Source organism: Astatotilapia calliptera, chromosome 6, assembly GCF_964374335.1.
Source record: "Astatotilapia calliptera chromosome 6, fAstCal68.1, whole genome shotgun sequence".
NCBI classification, from domain to species: Eukaryota; Metazoa; Chordata; class Actinopteri; order Cichliformes; family Cichlidae; genus Astatotilapia; species Astatotilapia calliptera.
This window is the reverse complement of record NC_137427.1, coordinates 18066005-18093490: the sequence shown is the minus strand read 5'-3', so window position 1 is coordinate 18093490 and position 27486 is coordinate 18066005. Positions and strand designations below refer to the sequence as shown.

General features: G+C 43.2%; 1 protein-coding gene across 3 annotated transcripts; it reads right to left on the bottom strand.

Moving 5' to 3' along the window:
- Positions 1 to 2146: 2146 nt before the first annotated feature.
- Positions 2147 to 25999, bottom strand: septin3 (septin 3). Of its 3 annotated transcripts, none has more exons than XM_026170704.2 (10): positions 25844 to 25999; positions 16025 to 16414; positions 15811 to 15939; positions 11635 to 11716; positions 11312 to 11449; positions 10036 to 10153; positions 7086 to 7181; positions 6761 to 6857; positions 6611 to 6662; positions 2147 to 4321 (listed from the first exon to the last, which is right to left on the bottom strand). In XM_026170704.2, exons 1-10 carry the CDS (start codon positions 25869 to 25871, stop codon positions 4192 to 4194), a joined length of 1260 nt encoding a protein of 419 aa, XP_026026489.2. In that variant the 5' UTR covers positions 25872 to 25999; the 3' UTR covers positions 2147 to 4191. The 3 variants fall into 3 exon arrangements, with proteins under 3 accessions (XP_026026489.2, XP_026026493.1, XP_026026492.1); XM_026170708.2 differs by lacking the exon at positions 25844 to 25999 and adding an exon at positions 25487 to 25674; XM_026170707.2 differs by lacking the exon at positions 25844 to 25999 and adding an exon at positions 20377 to 20570.
- Between the last annotated feature and the right edge of the window lie 1487 nt (positions 26000 to 27486).

Here is a 27486-nt window from a genome sequence, read left to right as displayed (position 1 = left end):
TAGGTCACAATCAGCCAAGGTTTCAGGTGAAACCATTGTGAAACCTACCCCCACCCTATCATGTGATTTCCTGAGGCCAGATGGCCCAGGATGTGAGTGGGCATTAAGGCGTCTGAGAAGGGATCTCAAAACTGGATTATAGATGGCAAACAGTTGGTGTCGTAAATCAGCGCCTCTGTTTAAAGATGGTCGTTCACAGTGGACATAGATGGCTTCTTTCACTCCTCTTTCAAACCATCTGTGTTCTCTGTCCAAATTATGAACATTGGCGTCCTTGAAAGACTGACCTTTGTCCTTTAGATGCAGATGGACAGCTGAGTCTTCTCCCGTTGAGGTGGCTCTTCTATGTTGTGCCAGGTGAAACGTCTTCATGAAACTTAAAGAAGTCCAGACGCTTTTCGTTTCCAAGCTCCTTAGACCACACTTTGCTTGGCTGAGATCAGATCAGGTGACTGAATTGGCCTTTTTCTTTGCCTTGAGAAACTCTCGGGTGTCACGTGAAGGCTGTGTGCAGGTGGTAAGGAGGATGTGCAGACACTCGGAGACAGAAAGTCAACTCAAACTTAGATTTATTGCTAGATGGCAAAACAGAAAATTGACTAAACTGAGAATACAGAAACTAAACTGAAAACACAAAAAAACTAAGCAGGCAGACAGAACACACAGCATGAAATGAGGGTTGATGAAGATCACAACAGAGACAAAGGAAAACACAGGGCTTAAACATGTGATGTGAATGACAATAAAGCTTCCTTGAATTCTTGAATCCTTGAAAGCTCTGTGCAGTCAGTTTTGCAGCATTTGGTGGAATCAGCAGAGAGTATGGTCCTTGCTTCTTCTATTGGCAGTCACATGATAAATAACTACTAGTGATCAAAAACTGGAAGCCGCAAATGCCCGTGCCACACTGCCTCGACTATGTTTGACAGATGACGTGATATGCTTCATTAAGACCTGTTTCTCTCATTTTGCACACTTTTCTCTTCGCATCATTCTGGTAGTTCATCTTGGTTTCATCTGTCCAAATATTTTTTTTTTAATTTTCATTTACAAACTTGTGAAGGCTTTTATGTTTTTTTTTTAACCATTGGTCTGCACCTTGCTGTAAACCTCCTTTATTTCAAGGTGTCTGTTGATATTAGAGTTTGACAATGACACCTCCTCAAGTTTTGGACTTGATTAGATAATATAATATTGTTTTTAATGGTGTAAATAATTTTGTCACCATGCATGTACTGCTGAGCTGTTCAGTACGTTAATTCTTTTTAAGAATACATATTGTTGTCTTGATGCTCATCCAGTTAAGCAGCGGTCCCCAACCCTTTTGGCACCACGGATCGGTTTATGCCCGACAATATTTTCACGGACCGGCCTTTAAGGCGGATAAATACAACAAAATAAAACCAGTACCGGTACCGGAAAAAGGAGATTTATTCATAACACACGTGAAAAGACCCAGGAAAACCGAGTTAACGATAAAAACGATAACAAAATAACGCTGAAAACCGATAAAAACCCTGAAAACCATACATTTCACACCTGAGCCTCAACTCTCGCGGCCCGGTACCAAACGATTCACGGACCGGTACCGTTTCGAGGCCTGGGGGTTGGGGACCGCTGCAGTTAAGGACATCCTAGACAGCTGATTCTCTTCATTTGGACGGAGTGTTTTCAGTAGGAGAAATGTGTCGTCACTCATCCAAGTTTTTTCTTCAGTCTTTTTCTGTTTAATGATGATCTTCTTCGGTTGCACTTGAGATTATTTTTGGATTCATATTTAAAATTGCAATGAAAAGCTATAAAATAAAAATTAATCACTTTGAATTGACTTCATGTCTGCTTTATTTCTGATGAAACAACAAGGGAGCACCTGGCCATGAACTGCTTGTGAGTCAATTGTCCCATTAATTTTTAACCTCTGAAATTGTAAAACCTCTCAAATTAAAGCTGAAAGTCTGCAGGTCAATCGCATATTGATTGATTTACAATCCACAGTGGTGGTGTACACTAAAACTATAACAAGAGCATCTTTTTCCAATAAATTATGGACTTCACTGACACAGTATGTAACATCATTATAAACAACAAAGACAACAACACACAGTTGGTTATGTGAACATTCAGAAGAGAAATCATGACAAAATTCTAAGAACTTGATCATGTGTTTTTATTAAATAAAGAATAAGTTACAATAATAAGACATAATGTAAAAATAACTCCATACAAGACAGGAAATCATACATCGGTGTGTCACAGCAACTTTGTGAGAAGTTGTTAAATAAATGTACATTGCGAGTTTTCACTGAGTGACAGGGCTGGGTGATACGTGTGTGCGTGGGGGCCATCAGCTTAGTTTGGGGGTAAGACAGCAGCGCTTTACCTTATGATATATCAATTAAATTTACACATCACACATTCAGAAACACAGTAACTGTTAGTGGATGTGAAGTTGCAGGAATGAGTCAACCGACTGGCTGTAATCAAACAGGCAATATTAACACAAGCATGCACACAAACACAGGAACAATGGTTCATTAACACTGCTTCAGATTTCTGCTCGAAAACCTCTGACTGCACTAAAATCACGGACAACTACTACCATACTGTTGCACACACTTGATTTCAAAATCATACAAATACATATGATTGATTAAAAAGGCTGAATGGATTTAAAAAAAGATTGAGATATGTTAAAAGATTTGTAGTTTGTGTTCTAATGCAGACAGCCTGTGGCAGAATATCATATTTAGTTCCTGAAGAAAACCTGGCAAACCCCTTGGCAATGTTATAATATTATGAAAAGGGTGATATTATCAAAGTTTTTTGTAAACCCAATGTCTTTGCTGCTGACAGCAGAAGAGTAAACTTCATCAGAACTGGATGTGACATATTTGAGAAAAAAATCTCAGCAGTCAGAACATCTGGGGCAGATGGAGCTGCTCCGTTAAACTTCTTTAATGTGGCAGCATGCTGCCACCAAGTGGTGCACAGCAGGAATTGAATATTAATACAAATATATCAAAAATATTTCAATTCTCCTGCTCTCCTGTGTGCAAAAAAAGATGCGATGACCAAACCAGTGATGGGATTTCTTTCGGGTTTAATATAATATTTTATTGAATGGCTACTTGCCATGAATGGTAATGATAAAGAAAAAAACAACAACCAAAAATATTTAAACAAAACAACGTTTGCACTGATAGTAGTGGCTCTCAAAGACCAAAAACAAGTCATTCCAGCTGGGAAAGCTTGTATATGCAATTTGTTATAATTCCTGCATCTATTGCCTGTCAACTATTTAAACAGGAAACATCTAACAAAAATCAGTCTGAACCTTGATAAAATATGCATGGTGGAACTCCAAGAGCACAGCTCATTGCTGCAAGTGAACACAGATGCAGTTTCCTGTATGAGCACTGTGCTGAAACAAAACACGGTGAGCTGCATCTGCATGAACAGCTAAATTTGTGTTTGTTACCGTGAATCACTGAATCGGCAGCGAGCAGTCACTCACCATGTGGACTCCTTATAAACTGCATTTTACATGTGACTAATGCTGCAACTCTCAAAAGAAAGTTCATTATTTTCCTTCGTGGACTCGGTTATTAAAGAAGGCAGCACAGCTTGTAATGTTCGTTAAACCCTCTTGACAGTAAAGCCGCTGGGATTCTTCCTTTAAATGAACAGCTGCTGCTCAGAATTTAAAATCGGCAATTTCAACAGAGCCAGCCGCAGAGCCGGCTAATGCACCGTTGCTACACAGGAATTATGATTTTAATATTTAGAGCAAATCACTTTGTTTGTCTAAACTCGGCTGTCAGTTGCTACACAACACACAGGCTTAAAAATCAGCCTCCCGTACACGAGAGACACGAGCACTTTCCATGTACACTCTGAACAATGAGAAAAGGCGCTGGCAGTGGAAAAAACGTTACCGGCACTAAGTCTCTTTTACATTATGTCTTTCCTCCAAAGACTCACTGGGATGAATGGAAAATGGTAACAGAGGGGTTTGATATGCTTGGTGGGGAAGAATATGAAGAAAAGGATGGGTGGAGTTTGGGGATTAAATGACACCAATTCTTAACACATTAATTTTCTTTTCCACGCATGCAGCAATGCTGTGGTGATAAGGATTATAGTATTTTGTAGATTCATCTATTGGACTCATTGTTTTCACTCTCTCTCTGACTACAGGTTGCTCTCCTGGGTATCAGCGGATGATATGGGGTGCAGACCTCCGTTCTCATTCAGTCTCTTGGCACGGTACGTTTCATAGTGAATGTTATGAGTGACTTCCTTCAGATCCTGCAGGTGAGACCTTCAAAAGATGAATGTAAATACAGAGAGTGGGCGAGTTATTAGTTAAGTACGTTCATTTGACAGAGGAAGGGATAAGAGTTACTGTGTTTTGAAATACAGTATTGTTGTTCTTGTGTTGTGGTAATAAAATGGTAAAATCCTCCACAACAGCAAACACAAGAAACAAACGTTTTCTCACAATCAAAGAAAATTGCATAGTCTTATATTCAAAAACCGCTTTGAAAACATTTCACATTTATTATAATAAAAATGCTTTAATTTTTTTTAGAGCGGAAATAACTTTAATCGCTTTATCAAATAGCTGATCAGGACCCATCTTCATAAAACTATAATTAATTAATGTAATTTATTTTAAATGTGAATATTTGCTCTTTCTGTGATGTTAAACTATCCCAGTTTATCAGAACAAAAATCCACCCTACAAATTTTAACTGTTTTTCTAACGTTTCAGAGACCAAATGGTCACTTAAATAAAATTTATACTCACTGGCCACGTTGTTAGGTACACCTGCTCAACTGCTTGTTAACACAAATATCTACCGTAATTGTCGGGCTATAAGCCGCTACTTTTTGCACCAGCTTTGAACCCTGCGGCTTTTAGTCAGGTGCGGCTTTTCTATGGATTGTCCATGATTTTTGTCATATCGTAAGACGATTTGTTTTGTTTGTTCCGGTGTTGTACGGCACTACGTTGCCTGGCGGAAGGGCATGTGATCAGACACACAGTATCGGGTTCAAGAGTGGTATGTTGGTCACATGTCCATCCGCCAGGCAACATAGTGCCGTAAAAGTAGCGCGAAAAACAAACTTCAAAGTAGTGCTATGCGTTCAGCGGGAGTCGTGGATGATGTGCGGCGATAAACGTGCGAAAAGCAAGTTATGCCCAACTCCACCGGTGGAATCTGACAGCGTGGAAAAGTGTAAAAACATCCATGATCACCAACGGATTTCGAAGGGCTGGACTGCTGCATAATGGAGAGGAGGACACCGCCACGGCCCTTCAGAGGGTGTTCGACTCTGACACTGACAACAAAGGAAAGAAGCTGAGAGTGGATGACGTAGCCATCCTGAGCCTGTTCGTATCCGACACTGGAGAAGAGGACTTTGGTGGTTTTAGTGCGCAGGAAGAAGAGAAAGATGGTGAATGACTGACTTTTCTTCTTGTTAAAGCCGTGTCACTGCACCTGAGCCTAAAAGGTAGTCCAATCTATTTTTCTGGTGTGCCCTAGGTTATTGTTATGTACTACATTTGTTACTCATTTATGAAGCACAGTACATGTTTCCTACTTGTAATTACCGCTACTTGTACATATACCCTAAAAAGTTATGCAAATATGTACCCATAACTTGTTTTTCAAAATATTAATAAAAGTGGTGTGTCTCCAAACAGCCATCTCTTTCCTGACAATTCGATTTGTGCATATTCTCTTACATATGATAAGTCAACATTGAAACACCTGCGGCTTTTAGTCAGGTGCGGCTAATGTATGTACAAAACAGGATTTTCCCCTGATTTTAGCTTGTGCGGCTAATATTCAGGTGCGCTCTGTAGTCCGGGAAATACGGTAATTAGCTAATCACATGGCAGCAATTCAATGCATCCAGGCACGTAGAAGTTCAAATTGAGGATCAGAAATCATAACTAGAGTTTACAGAGAGTAGTCTGAAAGCAAGAAAATATCCAGTGAGTGGAAATTCTCTAAGAGAAAAAGGTTTGTTGATGTCAGAGAACAGAGGAGAGTGGCCAGACTGCTTCAAGCTGGTAGGAATGCAACATTAACTCAATTAAATAATTGTTACAACCCAGGTATGCAGAAGAGCATCTCTTAATGCACAGCACACTGAATCTTGAAGCAGATGGGGTACAGCAGCAGAAGAGCACTCTAGGTGTCACTTCAGCAATGCTAGAAACAGGAAACTGATGCTGCAGTTTGCAGGGGCTTACAAAACAATGGAAAATTAAAAAATGTCATCTGGTCTGAAGAGGACTGATTTCTGCTGTGACATTCAGATGCTAGAGTCAGAATTTTGGCCTTAACATCCTGAAAGCATGGATACTCTGCCTTGTATCATCAGTTCAGTCAGACGGTGTTGGGCAACCCAATACTAGCACTGTGTACCTAATAAAGTGACCAGTTACTGGCGATCAATACATTTGTGTTACTGTTAAAATGCTGAGAAAGTTTACTAATAGAGAAAAGTGATTTTTTTCTTTGTTTTATTTCATTTCTTTATTCCACTTTTTTTGCATTATTATTTAAAAAAATGCTTTAAAAGAAAGTTTTACCTGATCAGAAAATCTCTCAGCTGAGCAAACTCACAATGGTTTGGATTTTCAACTGCACAAAGCAGAAAAACAGAGACAGAAATCCATCAACATCAGTCCTGTGTAAAAAACCAAACAGAGAAACTCGTTCATGGAGAGCGTTTGACTCACCCTCCACAATTCCCCACGCTGTCTTCCTCCCCAGAACCCGTTTGCCGTTCACTTGATATTCTTTGTCACTCCCCACCACAGCAAAGGGCATCGCCTCCTGTGAACAGAGACATTTGAACATGGTTCAGTGTACCGAAGAGAGCTACGCGAGGTTTATGAGATGAAACAAATGCACCACATGCCCAAGTGCCCTGGCATTCTGCTTAGAGGACTCGCTGCATGTTTGTGAAAGAGGCTGGGTTAAAGCTGAGTATCAAAGATTCATTCTAATGCCAAGGAAGAAAATCGCTCCACAAATATCGCGTGAGACAAAAAAGCGACTTACTCTGATTTTATCGTTGTCACTCTTGTCTTCCATGTCATCATCAAACTCTTTTTGTGGGTAAAATTCAATCCCGCTCATCTCCAGCTCCTTCCTTACCTGGAGTGCAGACAAAAGCAAGGAAAAATGAATAAAAAAAAAAAACATTAGTCACAACGGTACCCAACACTGCACAAAGGACCAAAAGTCTTTTTTAATTAATTCATTCAGTTTTTCTCTACTGGGAAACAGCCAGGACAGACTTTTACCAGCCCCTTGTGTATTTTTACTGGCCTACAAACAGGAAAATGATTTCATACATTGCTAGCTTAATTTATAAACCTACCATAGATTAATAATCTATTAGTAGATTTATATTTAATATTATAAATCTATGTCAGAAATGTAATTAGTAACTGAAACTTTAAAATAAATGTAGTGGAGTAAACACCGAATCCTGGGGTGGATGACTACTATCAGCAAAGCATACAAGAAATCTGGGAAACTGAATTGAATTGAATTTCTTAGCAAATTAAACTAATAGTTTATCTGCACACAGATGTTCTTTTTAACTCCTTAATTCTGTTGCGTTGGATGGACAGGAACAGGTAAAAATACTGCATTTCTTCACATTTAAAACTATCTGAACAATCGGTTTGATGATTGATGACAAACAGCAGAACTCTCTGCCTGGGAGGGATGTGAGATGGGCAAATGAACTGAATCATTTCTTCAACAGATTTGACTCAGCCATGAGGCAGTCTGCAACATCGGCTGCAGACTCACCCACCCCCACTGCTGCTGTTCCACCTCAGACACTTCACACCTCCTCTATTCACCCTGCTCACTCCCCCCCACCCCCAACAACAGCATCCAATACACACTCAACACAAGGCTCCAGCCTGTCTCTCTCAACCACCCAGGTTAGGAGGGAACTGAGGAGGATTAATGGCAAGAAGGCAGCGGGTCCAGATGGCATCAGCTCGAGGGTCGTCAGGTCCTGCGCGGACCAACTGTGTGGGGTGATGGAGCACCTCTTCAACCTGAGCCTGAGGTTGGGAAGAGTTCCACAGCTCTGGAAAACCTCCTGTGTTGTACCAGTGCCAAAGACTTCACGCCCCAAGGACCTCAACAGCTACAGGCCGGTGGCTCTGACATCCCACCTGATGAAGACCCTGGAGCGGTTGGTCCTGGCTCAGCTTCGGCACCTAATAAGCTCATCACTGGACCCACTTCAGTTTGCCTACCAGCCTGGCATTGGAGCGGATGATGCCGTCATTCACCTCCTACATCGTTCCCTCGCTCACCTGGAGACCGCTGGAAGCACTGTGAGAATCATGTTCTTTGATTTCTCCAGTGCCTTCAACACCATTCTTCCCTCGGTTCTAAAGGAAGCTGGTGAACTCTGGAGTGGACCATCACCTCACTACCTGGATCCTGGACTACCTCACCGACCGACCACAGTATGTGAGGACTCAGGGCTGTGTGTCGGACAGGGTCGTCTGCAGTACGGGGGCCCCACAGGGAACGGTTCTGGCTCCGTTCCTCTTCACCATCTACACTGCAGACTTCTCCCACAATTCCACCCAGTGCTTCCTGCAGAAGTTCTCTGATGACTCTGCAATAGTCGGCCTCATCACTGATGGGGACGACAAGGAGTACAGAGGTCTGACCCAAGACTTTGTGGACTGGTGCCAGCTGAACTACCTCCAGATCAACGCCAGTAAAACCAAGGAACTGGTGGTAGACTTCCGCAGGCACAAGCATTCTCCACTGCAACCACTGAACATCCAAGGTATGGACATTGAGGCTGTGGACAGCTACAGGTTCCTTGGTGTTCATCTGAACAATAGACTGGACTGGACTCATAACTCAGACGCCCTCTACAGGAAAGGGCAGAGCAGGCTGTACCTGCTGCGGAGACTCAGGTCGTTTGGAGTGGAGGGCCCACTCCTGAAGACCTTCTATGACTCTGTTGTGGCTTCTGCTATCTTTTATGGCGTGGTCTGCTGGGGCGGCAGCATCTCTGCTGGGGACAGGAAGAGACTGAACAGGGTGATCCGAAGGGCCAGCTCTGTTCTAGGATGCCCTCTGGACCCAGTGGAGGTGGTGAGTGACAGGAGAACGGCGGCTAAGCTGTCATCCCTGATGGACAACATCTCCCACCCCATGCAGCAGACTGTGACAGCACTGAGCAGCTCCTTCAGTGGGAGACTGCGGCACCCACGGTGTGGGACGGAGAGATTTCGCAGGTCTTTCCTCCCCACTGCTGTCAGACTCCACAACAAAGACTTTAACTGAACAAACACACACATCCATACATATGCAATAATACTAAGTGCAATAATCCTTTCTGTCATCGTTGTATTTTTACTCAGTTGTATATAGTATTTGTATTTGTATTCTATTTTTATCTTATTGTATATTTATTTTATTTTATTCTACTGTATATAGAATTTTATTTTATTCTATTCTGTACAGTTGTGTACTGTATTTATTCTTATTGTATTCTAATTTTTGCCTCATAACTTTTGCACTGTCCACTTCCTGCTGTGACAAAACAAATTTCCCACGTGTGGGACTAATAAAGGTTATCTTATCTTATCTTATCTTATCTTATCTTATTGTTGGTATTTTCAGGTGTATGACTTGACAGGTAAATCACTGTCTCTGGGCCAAATTGCTAGTGGCTGGCAAACAGTTCGCCCCACATTCTGTGTTTACTGGCCTTGGGATCATTGAATAAGACTTAAAAATTAGTGCCTGAGAACATGAAGTAATCAGAAAAAAGTTCACTGAAGGTCACTGAGGTTCTGGATGAGAAGTCAAATCACTGAGAAAACTTTTTAGCTGTAGAGTTTAGTAACTTGGATCCACTGCTGGTATAAAATGTTTATTACAGCAGCTTTGCACACTCATCAGTAAATATCTATGAAGAAAGACATTTTGAAGTCAGATTATTGGTGAAACTCACCCTCTGCTTGAACTCCTGTCTCTCCTCAATGGTCAGTGTATCTGCTTTGGCAATGACGGGAATAATGTTGACCGAGTGACTCAGGCGCTTCATGAACTCAGTATCTAGCTGTCGAAGACTGAAGCAGAAGGACAAATAATTACAGTGAGTCATGAGGGCAGATATAGGAGATGTGGAAGCTCATAAACACTGAATAAAAGAAGGAGGCGTCTGGAATTCATTTGTCATTTCTCATACGTCTCATTACCTTTCCTTGGCCTTGCAGCGATTACAAAAGACTTACAGTGAGAATCTTTTTTTTTCAAGTGGGCTTATCATTGAACAAAGGTTGTGTCCCAGCTCTTGTTTGCTTGCACATAAGACATCCTGTCGGTCTCAATTACCCTGGCTAAGAAAGATGAGATACGCTGGCAGTAATACACAAAAGACTGTATCCACTTATTCATTAGAAAGCAATTTCACACTTGTCAGCAGGAGCTAATTGTGAAAAGGAGAGAGAGGTGTGTGCTGTCTGCAATATAAAGTAGCACACTCAATTTAAGGCTTTGATAAAGTGAAATTAAATGTTTTTTGAATAAAGAGACATTAACACTGTGAGCTTTGTGCGTGTGTGTCTCACCAGCCAGCCAGAGCGTTCTCACTCCCGAGGCGTAACATGTCGACGTTTTGTCACGTCCCGCGGCGTTCCTGAGGAACACGAAAGGAGACCTTCGGCGTTCTTATGGTACGCAGCGGGTTATGGCTGGAATCCAGTGCAATGACGATCCCGCGGTAATAGACGTTCCAGCCCTGTATTCCAGCCCTAAACCTAACCTTATCCCTAGCCCTGACCATAACCGTATTCCTGACCTTAACCAGGACTTTAATGATGTTAAATAGCGTGTTTCTAAGCGATTTGAAGAAAAAGAGCGAACATGTGTAGATTCAGTCCAGACGGTTCTCATATTTCCTCTGTTTTCCGAGGTCGTCATTTAGGAACGTGGTGGGTAGCCGAAAACGTAATATGGTGACGATTTGTCACCTAGCGTAAAATGTTACGCTTTGGGAGTGAGAACGGGTTGCAGCAGCAGCATACAGTGTGTGAATGTGTGTGTGAATGGGTGAATGACTGAATGTCTAAAGCACTTTGGGGTCCTTAAGGACCAAGTAAAGCGCTATACAAATACAGGCCATTTACCATTTACAGATTACTTAAAAAACCCCACATCCCTTAAAGAATCAGATACTTAAAGATGGTCTGATTGATTTACTTCCATACAGCCAAAGCTTAACTTACGAGTGTCCGGTTGGGGAGATAAAATAGAGACAGCAGTGCACCCTGGTGTCCGGGATTCGCTTCTTTCTGGTGATGTTGACCTCCTCCTTCAGGAACTTCTCATACTGCTCATTGATGTATTTGGAGATGGGCTCCCAGCTGTGGATACAACAGAAGCAAAACATCACCGAGGCAGGAAAAAACATGTTTGAGGGAGCACTGATTCACTCCTAAACCTTGAATACAGTTTTTAAAGATGAAAGGTGGAGATTTGTCCTCGGTGATATAAGGCAGTTATTATGACATTTATGATGCTTTAACAGTGCCGGAGCTGGAAATCTCACCAGTTGTCGTTATTGATTTGGTCTCCGAAGCCCGGAGTGTCGACAACTGTCAGCTTCATCTTCACACCACCCTCTTCAATAACTAAAAAAAACAAAAAAACAAAAACATGTTCACACAAAGAAATCAGCAAAATAAATAATAACAGCTTCAAGTCTTCTGGGAAGGTTTTGCAGAAGGTATAGGCCTGTGTTTATGGGAATATGTAACCATTCTTCCAGAAGCACATTTGTGAGGCAGTGCACTTGACATGCAAATCTTTCTCTTCTCTTTTGAACAATGGCCATAGATACAAGTGATACAGTGAGAGATAAACATCATATTTAGAAGTTATTTTAAAACTTAATTATATAATAAACAAATTATTTGGAAAAATAAGGTACATGATTTTCACCTTGAAATTTTCCAGATTATGTACCAAGTAGTGGAACTAAACCTCAGAGATTTAGGATGTTCTACTATAAAAATAAAAAAATCTACAAGTGGCTACAAGAAATTCGTTTGTCCAGGATCAATCAATCTATCGCCTGAAGCCAGAGTCAAAACCGACCCAAAAACTCCACATGCAGAGGCCCAAGCCAATCAGTGAGATGATTTCACTAACCACTATGCTGCCCATAATTTAAAATCTCACAGAGCTGCAAAATTTCATCACAGGATTTGCAGGTAAGGTAGTGCATGCACCTCCATGAAATGCCTGCCAGGAAATAGCTTCTGCTTTTCAAAGAGAGCATCAGAGAAAACTGACTGTTAACCAGTGGCAATAAAGGCAAAGACCAGCTCTTTTAGATAAACAAGACAGTGGCGAAAGCAGTTTAGGAGATGTCCGGGGTCTGGGCAGCGTCTGCATCATTTCAAAGTGTTCTTCAGGATGTGACGCAGTCTGTGCAACTACCAATTCCTGCACAGCCAACATCCTCTAACATCCAATAACTGAAGGAATTTCACATAGAAAGTCGCAGAAAGCAATTACACACCTACAAGAAGTTATTTATGCTGAAGGGGGCAAAGGTAGTGTCTAAACCAAGGATGTACTTACCTTTACCACAGAAGAAGAACACATTTAATGTTTTTATTTAAAAATAAATAAAAACTTGAATATTCAACATAATGACTGAATGTTCGTGTTTGCCATAATCACACAAACAGCAAATACAATATTAATAGCATGGCCAGAATTTTTTATGCTTCGTCTCCTGGCATAATAATATCAGGGTACTGTCATCCGCAGGCAATGGGAGCATGATCACGTAAACTGTAGCAGCCCACAGGCTTGACATGTCCCTACAGTTTCCTCGGGAGCTCATAAGTCGTCAAGGACGTGCAAATGGCAGCTAGGTCCCAGAAGGCATAATGAGCACAGGCTTGAATGCTACATAGTGAGCTGTCTGCCACAGTGAGGATTTGATACTAATAGTGGGGGAGGGGCACCAAAATACGACATTTTCAAATGTTATACAGAGTAGCTGTAAATAGCGATTCGTTTGGGCTGCACTGTGGATAATTTAAAACTTTATTCAAATCAAGCACACGGCTGACTGTCACTGCTTGCCCCTGTTACCTGAGTGGAAAGCTTCTCAGTTACACAGATGTTCTACAAGAACAGCTTTCTGATTCCTCATCCTGTAACTTTGAAAGTGAGCCACAAATTGAGCTATGTTTACATCTTTGCATAAGCTGTCAGGCTGATCTACGGTTGTTACCATGGAGACATAACTCTGAGCTCTGAGGTTATCTCGCATTTTACTCACAAATACTTTGGGCTTTAAATTGGGTCATGGTTGGTCCTAGCTTTGATCAGGCTCCACAAACTGAGTTCAGCGATGTGGTGCTTTGTGACTCCTGTGAAATATGACCGACTGCCCGCACTCTCAGAAACTTCACTGAGGTTAAGTAAGACCCTTTTAAACCCCCAGTCAGTCAAACACAAGTGAAATGAAAGCACACGCAGCACGCCAGCAGATCTTAAAATGATAGTGAGCAACACCCTGCAATATGTTGGCCCTGTGAGGTCAAATGCACTGGAGCTTAAAAAAACACTGTTATCACTCATCTGCCTGCTATCCTGGGTGTTCAGCTGCTATGATCTATACTTTTCAACACATCCACTTTTCCAATGCTGTCAAAGTCAATACTGATATCATTGCTCTTTGCCAATCATCTTCTTGCTTGCCTTCAGCGAACCAATAAGCCTGCATTCTGCATACTTTAAATCTCGGCAACCCACTTCCTCACCATTTCAGAGCTCCATCCAAGCCGTCATCTTCATCCTCACCACCACCAGTGTCTGGACTCTGGATGCTGGCATTCTGCTGCTATGATGGGTCTAATTGCCAAATATTATAACTGATTCTGTATCTCAAAAAAATCATGTTTAATTCTTCCAAAGGATTTCTTCTTAATTAATCTGTGTATTGGAGAAACAATTACAGACAGAAAGACAGAATAAACTATAAGCAGCAGCAGACCAAACAAATCTGCCATACAATCTAAACGTTGGATAAGAAAATAACACAAAAAAGTTTTAATACAAAATTGAAGCTCCTTTTTAATCTGTCAAACTCCAAACAGTCCATCATAAACGAGATGTAAAAAAAGTGTAGAAATATCAGAAGCCTGTTTTACTTGATGTTGTGTTATAAAACATGATGACCCAGCCTTAAAAGGTAAGCTCACAACTTCCCAAGTCTATCCTAAAACACTATAGCTATTTTGTTTTGCTGAAGTTATTCCACCACTATCACTGTACTTTCAAAGTAAACAGGGCGGCAGCAGAAATCTGCAGTCTTTAGTAGCAAAAACATATTCAAAGGATTATCTTAAGTGTGCATGAAACTCCAGCAGCCTGAGATTGACAAATCCAATGGATATCCACAAGGCAAAGTATTTTCTTTTTTGCAACAGAACACAAAATATCGAAACAAACAGTTTTAGTTTTCTTTTTTTTTAAGTTGGCTTGAACATCAAAGTCAACCACAAACAGGAGAGGAAGCATAAAATAACAATAAAGATAAAACAGTTTGTTTTGTATATTCTTACTATTGTCTTTGTTGCAGAGGCTAAGCTAAAGGACAAACAAGCACAAACAGCAGTGACCACATTAGAGGTTCTTCCACATGCTTTTAACACTGCCTCCTGGTGACAGCATGCAGCAACAACATGTAGACATGTGTGCAAATCTCTGCATTGAACATCGACTACTCAAGTACCATGCCAGGATCATTCAGCACCACCTGACCTCTACACCTCTGCTGCCAATCAGCTACTATCAGATCTTTAGCCTTGGTTTTCCATCATATTTCTTGCTACATGTTCCTGTCAGCTTGTTTTTTAAATGTTATTATTATCTATTTATTTATTTTTGGATATTGTACCTTTATAATAATAATGCATACTTTATTAATACCGTAGGGGATTGCTTAGTCCTCTGCACTTAACCCATTCATTCAGTGAAGCAGTACGCAACTACCAATCCAGCGCCCAGGGAGCAGTGTGTAGAGACCCTTGCTCAATAGTACCTCAGGGTAGCCGTTCAGTGGATTTGAACCCCCAAGCTTCCGATCATGGGGCGAATACTCTACCTACTGAGCAATCCCTGCCCTTGATTTTGTGCCTGTCTTTAATGAAAAACGTTTCTACATTGTAAATATTGCCTGGAAACCCACAGTGTGCCCAACTGTGCACTGGCACATGACAGCAGAAAACTGAGCAGAGATCTGTTTGCTGTTTTTCAGCCATCTCTGAACTGAATTTCAGCATCTGTTCATTTTTAGAGATTTCACCAACAGACAGTGATGAAAACCTAACCTTCTTTCGACTTTGTCTGTACAGCTACAAAACGCAAATAAGGTAGGTCTCAGCATTGATTTATTTATATGACACATAAGAGAGTTATTACAGAGCAGCTTGAAAAATTAATTCATGACAATTAAATTCCCAGCACACGGACAGTCGAAAACAACAAGTGATCAAAAGTGCCTGCAGGAGAGGCAGAAGTTGGCCCATCCTTCAGCTGCTTAGATTTCTTGGCAGCTTCCAGGGTGCACTGATGAACTATAAGTAGGCTATGTGGGACTTTTAAGAACATGGCCAAAGATTGTTCATTTTCTCTCTTTAATTAAGTGCTATATAAATGCCTGGCTCTAAAGAAAGAGCAGCCTCTCTGTCCTTGCACTCACCATGAGACACTGCCTTGATCTCCACAGTTTTGGGGATCTTCTCATCACGAGCCCATCCTGCACTCCTCCTGCTCACTTGGGACTTGAATAAGGTGTTCACCAGGGTTGACTTTCCCAGACCACTGTGACCTGAAGTGAAAGGCAGAAGAATTAAGGTTGGAGCACCATACAGGAAGAAAGTGTCCAGGCATAAAGCAAGTCTACTGTGACGTACCTACTACCATGATATTGAAGTCAAAACCCGTCTTCATGGTCTTCTTCCTCATCTGCTCAATGATGGTGTCGATACCAATGTATCCCAGCAGAGTGGATCCCCCGCTGGAGCTGTGGGAGCCACCATGACCATGACCGCCGCTGTGTGGTGCAGCGTGACTTCCAGCGTGACTAACGCTGTGTCCTATGCCATGACCCACGCTGTGACTGCCACCATGACTTCCAATGGGAACTGGAATGGCGCTCGGTGGGGGAGCAGAGATGCCGCCTCCTCCGACACCCAGGCCCTGGGGTGGGAAGGGGCTAGAAGGAGAAGGAGCCCCCACGTTTGGGGGTTTAGCAGGGACAGCTGGTTTGGGTCTAACCTCTGGAGGAACGATGTCTGACATGTCTACAGAAAAGGAAGGAAGATGAAAATAAGTCACACTGAAAAAATGACGAGGAAGTAGGTCAGTGGATCAGCCGAGGCCTCTCCTCTAGTTACTCGTTCTACATTGAAGAAATGGGTTATTGCAGCAGGCTTCGATCACCCAAACAACAGAAAAATCCTCACATTCATCTAGTCAGGCAAACACTGCTTTGTATAATTGGTGTAGTTGTATAATTTGCTTCCCAGATTTTGATGGTTATGATGAAAGGTGCTTGTAAAACAAACGTTTTATCTGTTTATTTTAAAAATATGAAGCTGGAGCTATACAAACATTATGAGGTGAGCAAAATCAGATGTTTACAATAAAGTTTTCCTTGAAGAGCGCCTACTGTGCTCATGTCCAACTCCATGCTGTTATTCTTAGACTCTACTAGAGTAGCTTTGCATGATTCACAGTTCAGAATAATGTTTCTTTACTTTAAAGTGAGTCTCAATTACCTCTTATTTCATCCACTGTATGAAATACTATTTTAGCCCTATTCTCTCCCATAAAGTCTTCTTCTCATTGGCTGCCCCTTGTAAACAAAAGGGATTTCTGTTCTCATGTCTGAGATGAGCATATTAGGAACATCTTCTGTTTTTGACATTATACCGAGGCATTGAAAAAGGACTGAAAAGGAGAATACGTTATGATCACAGTTTATGAACTCCTCCCCTTCCTCCTTCCTAAAAAAATCTGGTACTGACTGGAGCTGTGGTACTCAAGGCTAGCAGACACATGGAGTTTATGTATGAAAAATGTAATTAATGCATAACTGTCACTTTCAAATTTCATAACCATGTGAACTGTATTAATGAATGAATGAATGAACTAGCTGATTAAAATAAAAGTTAAGAGAAGTTGAAGAGACTTAAATGTGGCTAACATTTATTTTTCTTTGTCAGTTATGTAATAAAGTAAATATCTTTGAGTTTTCAATTAAACAAATCAAGACATCTGAAGGTCCCAACATGGACACAGATGTACATTTCAGGAGGGATCCAGTCCACTGCCTTATCCGACCCAAACCCCACACAACAAAAGCACAAAAGAAAGCTGATGACTGAGAAGAAAAACTGCTATAACATCATTTGTTTCTTTTTTACCAACAGATAGATGTTATGTCTGCGCTCATATTTCACACACATCCATATACAAAAAGAAAAGCTGAAGAATATGACAGAGATGGAAGGAAAAGGGAGAGGGAGGTCCAAGTCTGAAAGCAAAATAGCTCTGAGACACAGTATTTGAGTTTAGCAGCATAGTTTCTAGTTTAAAAATAAGATTCATCTTCGGATTAATGCTGCCTGTGCTTTTTGAGTTTGCTTCAAAGGTTGAGATAAACCTTATTCCTAAAAGTGTGCAGAATGTTTTGAACATAAGCAGAAATCTTGATGAAACACAGATCAGCTGTTAAAGTCCAGGGGTTAATAAATCAATTTATAAAAAGATGACTCATGCACAGTTTGAGCTTGAACATAACATATGAGACAGAACTGAATCAACTCGTTATGCTCACATCTAACCACAAGAGTCCACACGACCTTAAGCATTTAACTCAGCAGGTAGGAAATCAAATGAGAATAGCTGAGAATAATGACTGGAGAGTTAAGCTGTTATTATTTTATTAAGTTATCACATATTACACAGACAGTGTAAACAGTAAAATCCACTATTGGTGTGCAGAAGTGCCTGACAGAACCTGAAATTAGGGCACTGTGAATAATTTAATTGATTCCTGGAAATCTAGCATTTATAATCGGGGAAGTTCTTGCACTAATGAGTAACAACTACCCCGAAAGACTGCAGAGGTGGGGCAGCATCTGACCTGACCTGAGTTACAAAAGCGCTGCTCTAACCTCCAGCCTTCATCACACCCAGGTTGCCCATCTATTATTTCTATCTGCTCAACACAGCAGAGTATGTCTCAGCCCTGATCACCCCCCAAGTGTAGAAATCAATGCCTGACTGAACAAACTCAGGTCTTCTTAATAAAGGTGTCCTCCAGTCAAAACAATGAAAAATCATTTACATTTCATTTTAACCCCCAAAACTGAACTAACTGTTCTTTTCTTTCACCTTTTCAATGTTTATACAGTGGAATTACAAATACCTGTGAAAGCAACTCTGATGTTGATTCGAAGATTATTTTCTTTTTTAAAATAAAAGAAATTATTATATTTTACAGTGTGATACTTAATAAATAGTTGATACTATAGGGGCAAAGATAATAGCCAGCATTCTTAATATTACGTTTTTTTTTTCAATAAAACTACCAAATTTACAGCAATTCAGAACGCCTAAAAGTGTAGAAATCTAACATAAAACAGAAACATATATAGAAATGTCCCTGTCTAAAAAGGCTTTATTTATTAGTTAGCCTAGCAAACTTGCATTTAACCAAAAATCCATCCAACAATGGACACACTTTGCTTGACAAATATACCCCCTAATTCAGAGGAAGCTAAAGGCTCAGTCAAGAGTAAAAATAGGACGACAACCTCCTTGTATAAATTCCCAAAGCTTGAGCCTGTTGTACATTCACAACTACTTTTGATCTCAAGGTAAATGCACAGGTTGTCTAATACGAGGCAAACTTTCTGCAAACAGTCACAGTCTGACTTGAACTGACTGCAGTCACTCTTAAAGAGATTGTCAAAGGTTTGCTGTCTAATTGATAAATGCAGATACATTGCCAACATGTTATTATCGGTCTGAATGAGTTGATGTCAATTTGCACAACTCAAGGGGACTCGACTTAGCTGGCTGTCAGTCAGTTCTGGTTATTCCTATAGACCTGGAAGGTTGTTGAGCTTAAATGTAATAGTTAAATGTGAATTCCTGCTGATTTAAACAACAGTTAAATGATGTATTATTGCAGATCGCAGATGTAACTGCCAACTTCACTCCATTCAATCCCAGACTGATCCCAAACTGATAGCAGACTGACTCTATCTGATATTGACAAAGTTTAAATTTGAGGGCATGATTGGCAATTTTTGTTATTGCAATGCTCAGCATAGATGTTAAAAATCGCAATGATACTGTATCGTGAGTTGAGTATTGTAATTATATCGTCTGGTGAGTCCCACCTCAAGTTTTAATCATTAAAAACGAATGAAAACGAAACTAAAATTTGCACTTTGGAAAAAAGCAAAACAGGAAACTAATTGGAAAAAACAGATATAATAATTCTGGCAGAGAACCACGGATGAAATTACAATCAGCTGTCTTGTCTTTGGGTTGGCAGCAGAAACGTCAAACATGGGACACAAAAATCTCAAAAGCCTGGCCAGAAATGCAAAAAAAACCTCTGCGAGCAAGGCTTTGACACCAGTCGGGTCTAAGCAAGAAAAGATGTTTTTGTGAGCTCAGCCTTTAAGTGAAGCAAGCAGTGCAGGCAGATGGTAACAGTAACAGGCAGCAGGCCGAGCCAAGATGTTGATGAGCTTAGTCCTTCAGGGTGTACAGCCTGCTGCCATGCTTTAAGTCACAGTCCTAGATACATGAGTCCTGATCATACATACAGGTCACTGAGGCAGAGGCTGTCACTTTGATTCATTCACTGGCCATGCAGCTCTGCCCCCTCCCTGCCTGCCCTCACAAACCCACACTGCAATGCAATTATTTCGAGCTACACACTACAGCAAATGTAGGAAACTGAAGCGTACGATATCTGAGGATGCTCTGGCTACATGAAGGCTAAAACTCCCTTTTTTAAAATCCCTGTTTGAAAAAATAATAAAATGGCCAAGCTCATGAAAGTTAAGAGCAAACGTGCTTTAGCATATAACATGAATCCTTTTCTGCGTGTTTTAAGTGACTACCCAACGTTAGCTCTACCAAAGCCTGTCGCCCTCATTGTTTCTCTCACCAGTCACGCTGGATAATAACGTTAACGGCTAGCTGCTAGCGTGCACCCGCTAACGGTCGTCACACTCACCAGCTCCCGTTCAACTGACCAAACGAGCTCGTGGAGACAGCGGGCGACCTACAGGCGCTCTGAATTCGAGAAGCCGTAATATCTATCCACCACACTGATAACAATAACAGGAACGCTCATGTAAAGAGGAGTCCGGGTACCTCTCCTTCCCTCTGGCCGTGAGCCCCCTCCTTTTCCGTTACCAAGGCGACAAGAGGACAGGGAGTGGGGAGATGCAGCGCACATGCGCAATATGACTATCTCAAAGGGACTTTTTTTTTTGGGCACAGTGTCTTCTGTCAGAGCTAGAGTATTTATAGCGAGCAATTTGAATTGTGTTATAATCAGTGTCAAGTCCAGACATGGGAGATGATCTTTAACAGTGTTGGTGGATAAAGAAGATGGATCCTTTACTAATAATGTTGTGAAAAAGTACTTGCCCAATTCCTGATTTATTTTCTCTCTCTCTCTCTCTCTCTTTTTTTTCCATATGTGCAACATTTGTCACACTTGCCTCTTAAATCGTGAATTATCTGTTTTTAATTCTGTGGCCTGATTTCTGCCAGACCTGCTGAATTGAGAAATCACTTAAACAGAACCTGCCTGACAAAGTGATGTAGGCTAAAAGATCTCAAAAAGAAACACACAATGCGACAGTCTACAGAAACAGATTTGAAATAAAGTCATTGACATCTATCGGTCTGGAAATGGTTACAGAGCCATTTCTAGGGCTTTGGGATTCCAGCAAATGATGGTGAGAGCCATTATCCACAAAAGGAGAAAACTTGGAACCTTCCCAGGAGTAACTGACCAACCAAAATTACTCCAAGAGTGCATTGGTGACTCAATTGGTGACCTAAACTGAGACAGTTTAGGTCAGTGTTCGCACTTCAACAATAAGGGACTGGGGAAATATATGTATCCATGGGAGAGTTCCAAGGAGAAAAAGGTCGCACAGGCTCGTTTGACATTTGTTAAAAAACAAACAAACACCCAAACATCTTGATGATCCCCAAGACTTTTGGCAAAATATTCTGTGGACTGTGGACTTTTGGAAGGTCTGAGTTCCAACAACATGCCAACAGTCAAACATGGTGGTGATAGTGTGATGTTCTGGGGCTGCGTTGCTGCTTCACGACCTGGACAACTTGCAGTAATTAATGCAACCATGAATTCTGCTCTCTGTTTTTCTATATAGTCTTTACAATACTCATTTTTGGGTCACTTTAGGAAAAGTCATCAAATTTCAAGCTAAAAGAATGATATTGGATTTTTTTGATTTTTTTTGCTGCGGTCACTATCAAGATGAGTCAAATTTGACCCTAAACAGTGTGTACGGGTTAATGTAGATGCAAAGCTTAACAAAAACATTACTGCTATGTGGGACATTATTACTGCTGCATTATCGTTCAAGCAGAAAAAGCTTATAGCTTTAATGGCTTTGCACTGTGTTACACCCCGGCCTAGGCAACCGGCGTGCAACGTATGAAAATAAAAACAAGAAAAAGACACACGAGAAAAAAACTAAAGCTCTCCACCAGAATCCCAAAACGAAGGTGTCTCAAACGAAAATATTAACAAACCCATTCACAACTATTTACAACAGACTATTTATTTACAACAAAAATACCAAACTATTTACAACACGGGGGAGATCGCGAACCATGACACACTGAAACACAAGGCTTAAATACATAGAAGGAGCAATCAGGAAATGGACCACAGGAGGGAAACACAGCTGGGGCAAATTAGAACTGACGAGACAGGGAAAACGTAAACTGAACACACTAAGATAACACAGACTTTCAAAGTAAAGCAGGAAATACATAACAGTCACGCAAAAACAAAACACTGACACACCGAAACGTAACATTTCCCCCTACCCAAAAATCAAACATGTAACCCCAAGTGAAATGTTTGATCAAAACCGGATGAAGGCTGGTGGAGGCTGGAGCGGTCCCACGGACCCTCCAGCGAAGACGGATGAAGTCTGGAGCGGTCCCACGGACCCTCCAGCGAAGGCAGACGAAGGCTGGAGCGGTGCCTCGGACCCTCCAGCGAAGACAAACGAAGACTGAAGCGGTGCCTCGGACCCTCCAGCAAAGGCAGACGAAGGCTGGAGCGGTGCCTCGGACCCTCCAGCGAAGGCGGACGAAGGCTGAAGCGGTCCCTCCAACGGACCCTCCAGCGAAGACGGACGAAGGCTGATGAAGGCTGGAGCGGTCCCACTGACCCTCCAGCAGACGACGAAGGCTGGAGCGGTCCCTCGGACCCTCCAGCGAAGACAAACGAAGGCTGACGAAGGCTGGAGCGGTCCCACTGACCCTCCAGCAGACGAAGGCCGGAGCGGTCCCTCGGATCCTCCAGCGAAGACAAACGAAGGCTGGAGCGGTCCCTCGGACCCTCCAGCGAAGGCGGATGAAGGCTGGACCGGCCCTCGGACCCTCCAGCGAAGACAGACGGCTGAAGCGGTCCCTCCCTCGGACCCCCCAGCAACGGCGGACGGCTGAAGCGGCCCTTGGACCCACCAGCGAAGACAGACGGCCGAAGCAGTCCCTCCCTCGGACCCTCCAGCGATTGGACGAGCCCCCATATGTTACACCCCGGCCTAGGCAACCGGGGTGCAACGTAGAAAAACAAAGATAAGGAAAATAAAACCACGAAGGCCCTCCACCAAAATCCCAAAACGAAGGCTGACGAAGGCTGGAGCGGTCCCACTGACCCTCCAGCAGACGAAGGCCGGAGCGGTCCCTCGGACTCTCCAGCGAAGGCAGACGAAGCTGATGAAGGCTGGAGCGGTCCCACTGACCCTCCAGCAGACGACGAAGGCTGGAGCGGTCCCTTGGACCCTCCAGCGAAGGCGGATGAAGGCTGGAGCGGTCCCACTGACCCTCCAGCAGACGACGAAGGCTGGAGCGGTCCCTTGGACCCTCCAGCGAAGGCGGATGAAGGCTGGAGCGGTCCCACGGACCCTCCAGCAGACGACAAAGGCTGAGGCGGTCCCACGGACCCTCCAGCGACGGCGGATGAAAACAGACAAAGCTGATGGAGGCTGGAGCGGTCCCACGGACCCTCCAGCAGACGACGAAGACTGGTGCGGTCCCCCGGACCCTCCAGCAAAGGCAGATGAAGGCTGGAGCGGTCCCTCGGACCCTCCAGCGAAGGCGGATGGCTGAAGCGAAGGCAGACGAAGCTGATGAAGGCTGGAGCGGCCCCACCGACCCTCCAGCAGACGACGAAGGCTGGAGCGGTCCCACAGACCCTCCAGCGAAGGCGGATGAAGGATGGAGCGGTCCCTCGGACCCTCCAGCGACGGCGGATGAAAACAGACAAAGCTGATGGAGGCTGGAGCGGTCCCACGGACCCTCCAGCAGACGACGAAGACTGTTGCGGTCCCCCGGACCCTCCAGCAAAGGCAGATGAAGGCTGGAGCGGTCCCTCGGACCCTCCAGCGAAGGCGGATGGCTGAAGCGAAGGCAGACGAAGCTGATGAAGGCTGGAGCGGCCCCACCGACCCTCCAGCAGACGACGAAGGCTGGAGCGGTCCCTCGGACCCTCCAGCGAAGGCAGATGAAGACTGGAGCGGTCCCTCGGACCCTCCAGCGAAGGCAGACGAAGGCTGGAGCGGTGCCTCGGACCCTCCAGCGAAGACAAACGAAGCTGATGAAGGCTGGAGCGGTCCCACCGACCCTCCAGCAGACGACGAAGGCTGGAGCGGTCCCACGGACCCTCCAGCGAAGGCGGATGAAGGCTGGAGCGGACCCTCGGACGCTCCAGCGAAGGCGGATGAGCAGCCCACCAGCCGCACACACGGACACGCAGCCCACCAGCTGCACACACGGACACGCAGCCCACCAGCTGCAGAAGGCTGGAGCGGTCCCTCGGACCCTCCAGCGAAGACAAACGAAGGCTGGAGCGGTCCCTCGGACCCTCCAGCGAAGGCAATCCCGGACGAGTCCCCATATGTTACACCCCGGCCTAGGCAACCGGCGTGCAACGTATGAAAATAAAAACAAGAAAAAGACACACGAGAAAAAAACTAAAGCTCTCCACCAGAATCCCAAAACGAAGGTGTCTCAAACGAAAATATTAACAAACCCATTCACAACTATTTACAACAGACTATTTATTTACAACAAAAACACCAAACTATTTACAACACGGGGGAGATCGCGAACCATGACACACTGAAACACAAGGCTTAAATACATAGAAGGAGCAATCAGGAAATGGACCACAGGAGGGAAACACAGCTGGGGCAAATTAGAACTGACGAGACAGGGAAAATGTAAACTGAACACACTAAGATAACACAGACTTTCAAAGTAAAGCAGGAAATACATAACAGTCACGCAAAAACAAAACACTGACACACCGAAACGTAACAACTGGTACATAAACAGGCTCCTAAAGTTTGAAGTCTTATCTGCAAAGTAACAACTGCATGTCTGCTAAATGCACTGTTTAAAATGTAGAAAGAAGTGCAGTATAGAGAAGCTTTCCCCCAAATACATTTTGTCACAGCAGGAAAACTACAGTGCTGAATAATTAAACTAATGATGGCTGAATATGTAGACGTTGTCTGTATGTGCCGCGCTTCCTTTTCTGTGAAGAGACACACTATCAGCTGTGACATGCCGTGAACTAAAGCACTTCAAATTTAATGCAAATGTGCTCTGATGTATCCTGCCACCGGTGGAAGCTCAGTGTGTAATGATTAACAGCGAGTGTAACGGGGCTTTCTGAGCGGTGGAATCCCACGAGAGACCCTGAATCTGAGGGTCTTGTAAGACAGAAAATATATTAACAGATCTAACTGCAAGAAATCTACTAATGAAGACTCCAGATGAAGCTGTTAGTTTAAATTTTCTTTGCTCTGTCAAATACGCCTGGTAGTTTTTCCCTTGTTGGGCCTCAGAAGCTCTCATTTTAACTCATAGGCATACAACATCCAGGCAGTGCTGAGGTACTATGTGTGCTTTGTTTTTTAATCTCTACCCTGCTATGTTACGACATGATTTAAGTTTGACACATCTGTTAGTCTGTACTTCCCAGTGTTTGTGTGATATTGTGTTGTTATTACTCTTTAGGTGTTAGAGGAAGAAAAATACAGCTGCAGCACTGTACTCACACTTTATCTCCGAGCTGCTCTCCTTTCGTCCCGCCTTCCTTTCTGCATGTTTTCAGCGTGTTTTAGTGTAAAACTGCTTTGGCACGTCTTCCTGTGCTATTCACTTTGAAACAGTCTGCTAACCAACTTTGTCACATCTCTCCTCGCCACGTCTGTTACTCTACTGATAAGAAGCGCTGCCTTTAGTCCCTCTGCTATCCTCTTTAACCACCCCCTCATCAGAGTTCCCACCCCCCCTTAGAAGTTAGAAAATTATTCAACTCCCACTCCAAATAAAAGCAGGGGCATCAAAGAGGCGCTGTCGCTGGGTTTGTTCTGTTAAAATCTTGCAGGTGACTTGGATATATTTGTACTCACCCACATAAATTGAGCCTGGGTAATACATCGTGACGTAATAGGGGTCTTCTGATTCCTCTGAGAAAAATACTTTGCCTGTTTCAGAGTCATTCAGCTGATTTAGTAGACTGGAAGCTGTTGTTGCTGTTGTTGTCTTTTCCAGGCTCTGGTATACTCTGTCAAAGACCCCCTTTGAGCTTAGGCCAAAACTGTCTGTGCTGAATGGGCAGTGTGCTACAGACGGGGGCCAGCTTGCAACATATTTCTCTGAGGGATGTTCTGGTAGCTTTGCTGGCACCCCACGGAGGTCAGGTGGTGCTAACATGTCTGTTTGATTCAGTCCTGTGCTGCTGACCTTCATCTGTTTTTCAGGAGGAGACTGTTCCTGATCTAAGCCACATCTGTGTGACTGAAGGTCAGGTTTCAAAAAGGATCCCCTTTGTGAGGTGGTGCACACACCAGAGGGAGGGTGGGAGGCCTCCTGGGTCTGAGGTGCCACCTGACATGTCTTAAGCTGATTTAACCTGTGTGTGCACTGGGAAGCCTCCATTTTCTGATCAGCTTCTCTTGACTGGCAGCTGTAATCCTTTGATAAACAGTGAGACTGACTCACTGCACATCTTACATCCACAGTTTGACTCTGTGCCTTCGACGGGAACCTGAGGGGTCTCTGTGGGGACTTGATGTTTTGAGATGCACCAGTTTCATGAAAGATTTTATGAGAGTTTCCTGTAATTGTCTGATTATTGTTTTCTTCCTGCTGTTTCCTGGGACGAGAAGCTGATAGAAATGCTGCTTCTGGTCTTGTTTCACTGTGCAGGTCGAACCGTCTCCTCCTTGCCTCGATGCTTGGCGAAACGCCTGACTGATTAAAAAGAGGCTCAGTGGAAAAGGATGTTTGAGAAGTCACGGGTAAAGCTGCTTTTTTCTCAGAATACAGTTGCTCGTATGGTGGGTAAGCTGAGGTAAAATGTAAGGTCTGAGAGTAATTGCTCTTCTGAGGGTAGTTTTTATATTTTCTTTGAGGACCTGACAGAGTGGCCGGTCCATCAAACACTGACGGAGACTCCTGGTGATCAACGTTAGCAGACTTAATGCCTTTAGAGTTAGTGGATATTTGTGTTCCTGTCATTCTACTGGGTTGAAATTCCTGGTGCTGATTGATGTTCCACTTTGGTTTAGGTAATGCAGTAATGTCTGTACTCCTTTGCAGAGCCTTTGCTTCATCTTTGGCAGTATTGTCTTTTTTACTTAGTCCAAGTTTGCTTTGCAGAAAGCAAGGATTCGAAGATGTGACCGGGCGTCTGTAGGATTCTGAGTAAGTCTGATGTTGAGACTCTCTGTTCATACGACCTTTTCTCATCTCAGGGTGAGTAAAGTCCAGTAAAGCATCCTGGTCAAGAATTTCATGCTTTATCTCATTTGATGTCTCCGCTTTGACATTACAGATGGGAATCGATTTAGCACGTCTTTCTTTTGCAATAGGAGAAGGCTGTTTTACTGGTGGACCGTCTGAGCTCGTCCCTTGGCAAAGGGACATTGGAGATGGGCTTAGCCTGGGTGTTGGGACTGTCAGAGTTGGAGATACACTTGGCTTTGGTGCTGGCTGGTGCAGTAATGGAGAAAGATCACTCGCCTGTGAGGCGGGAAGATGAAGAGAATCA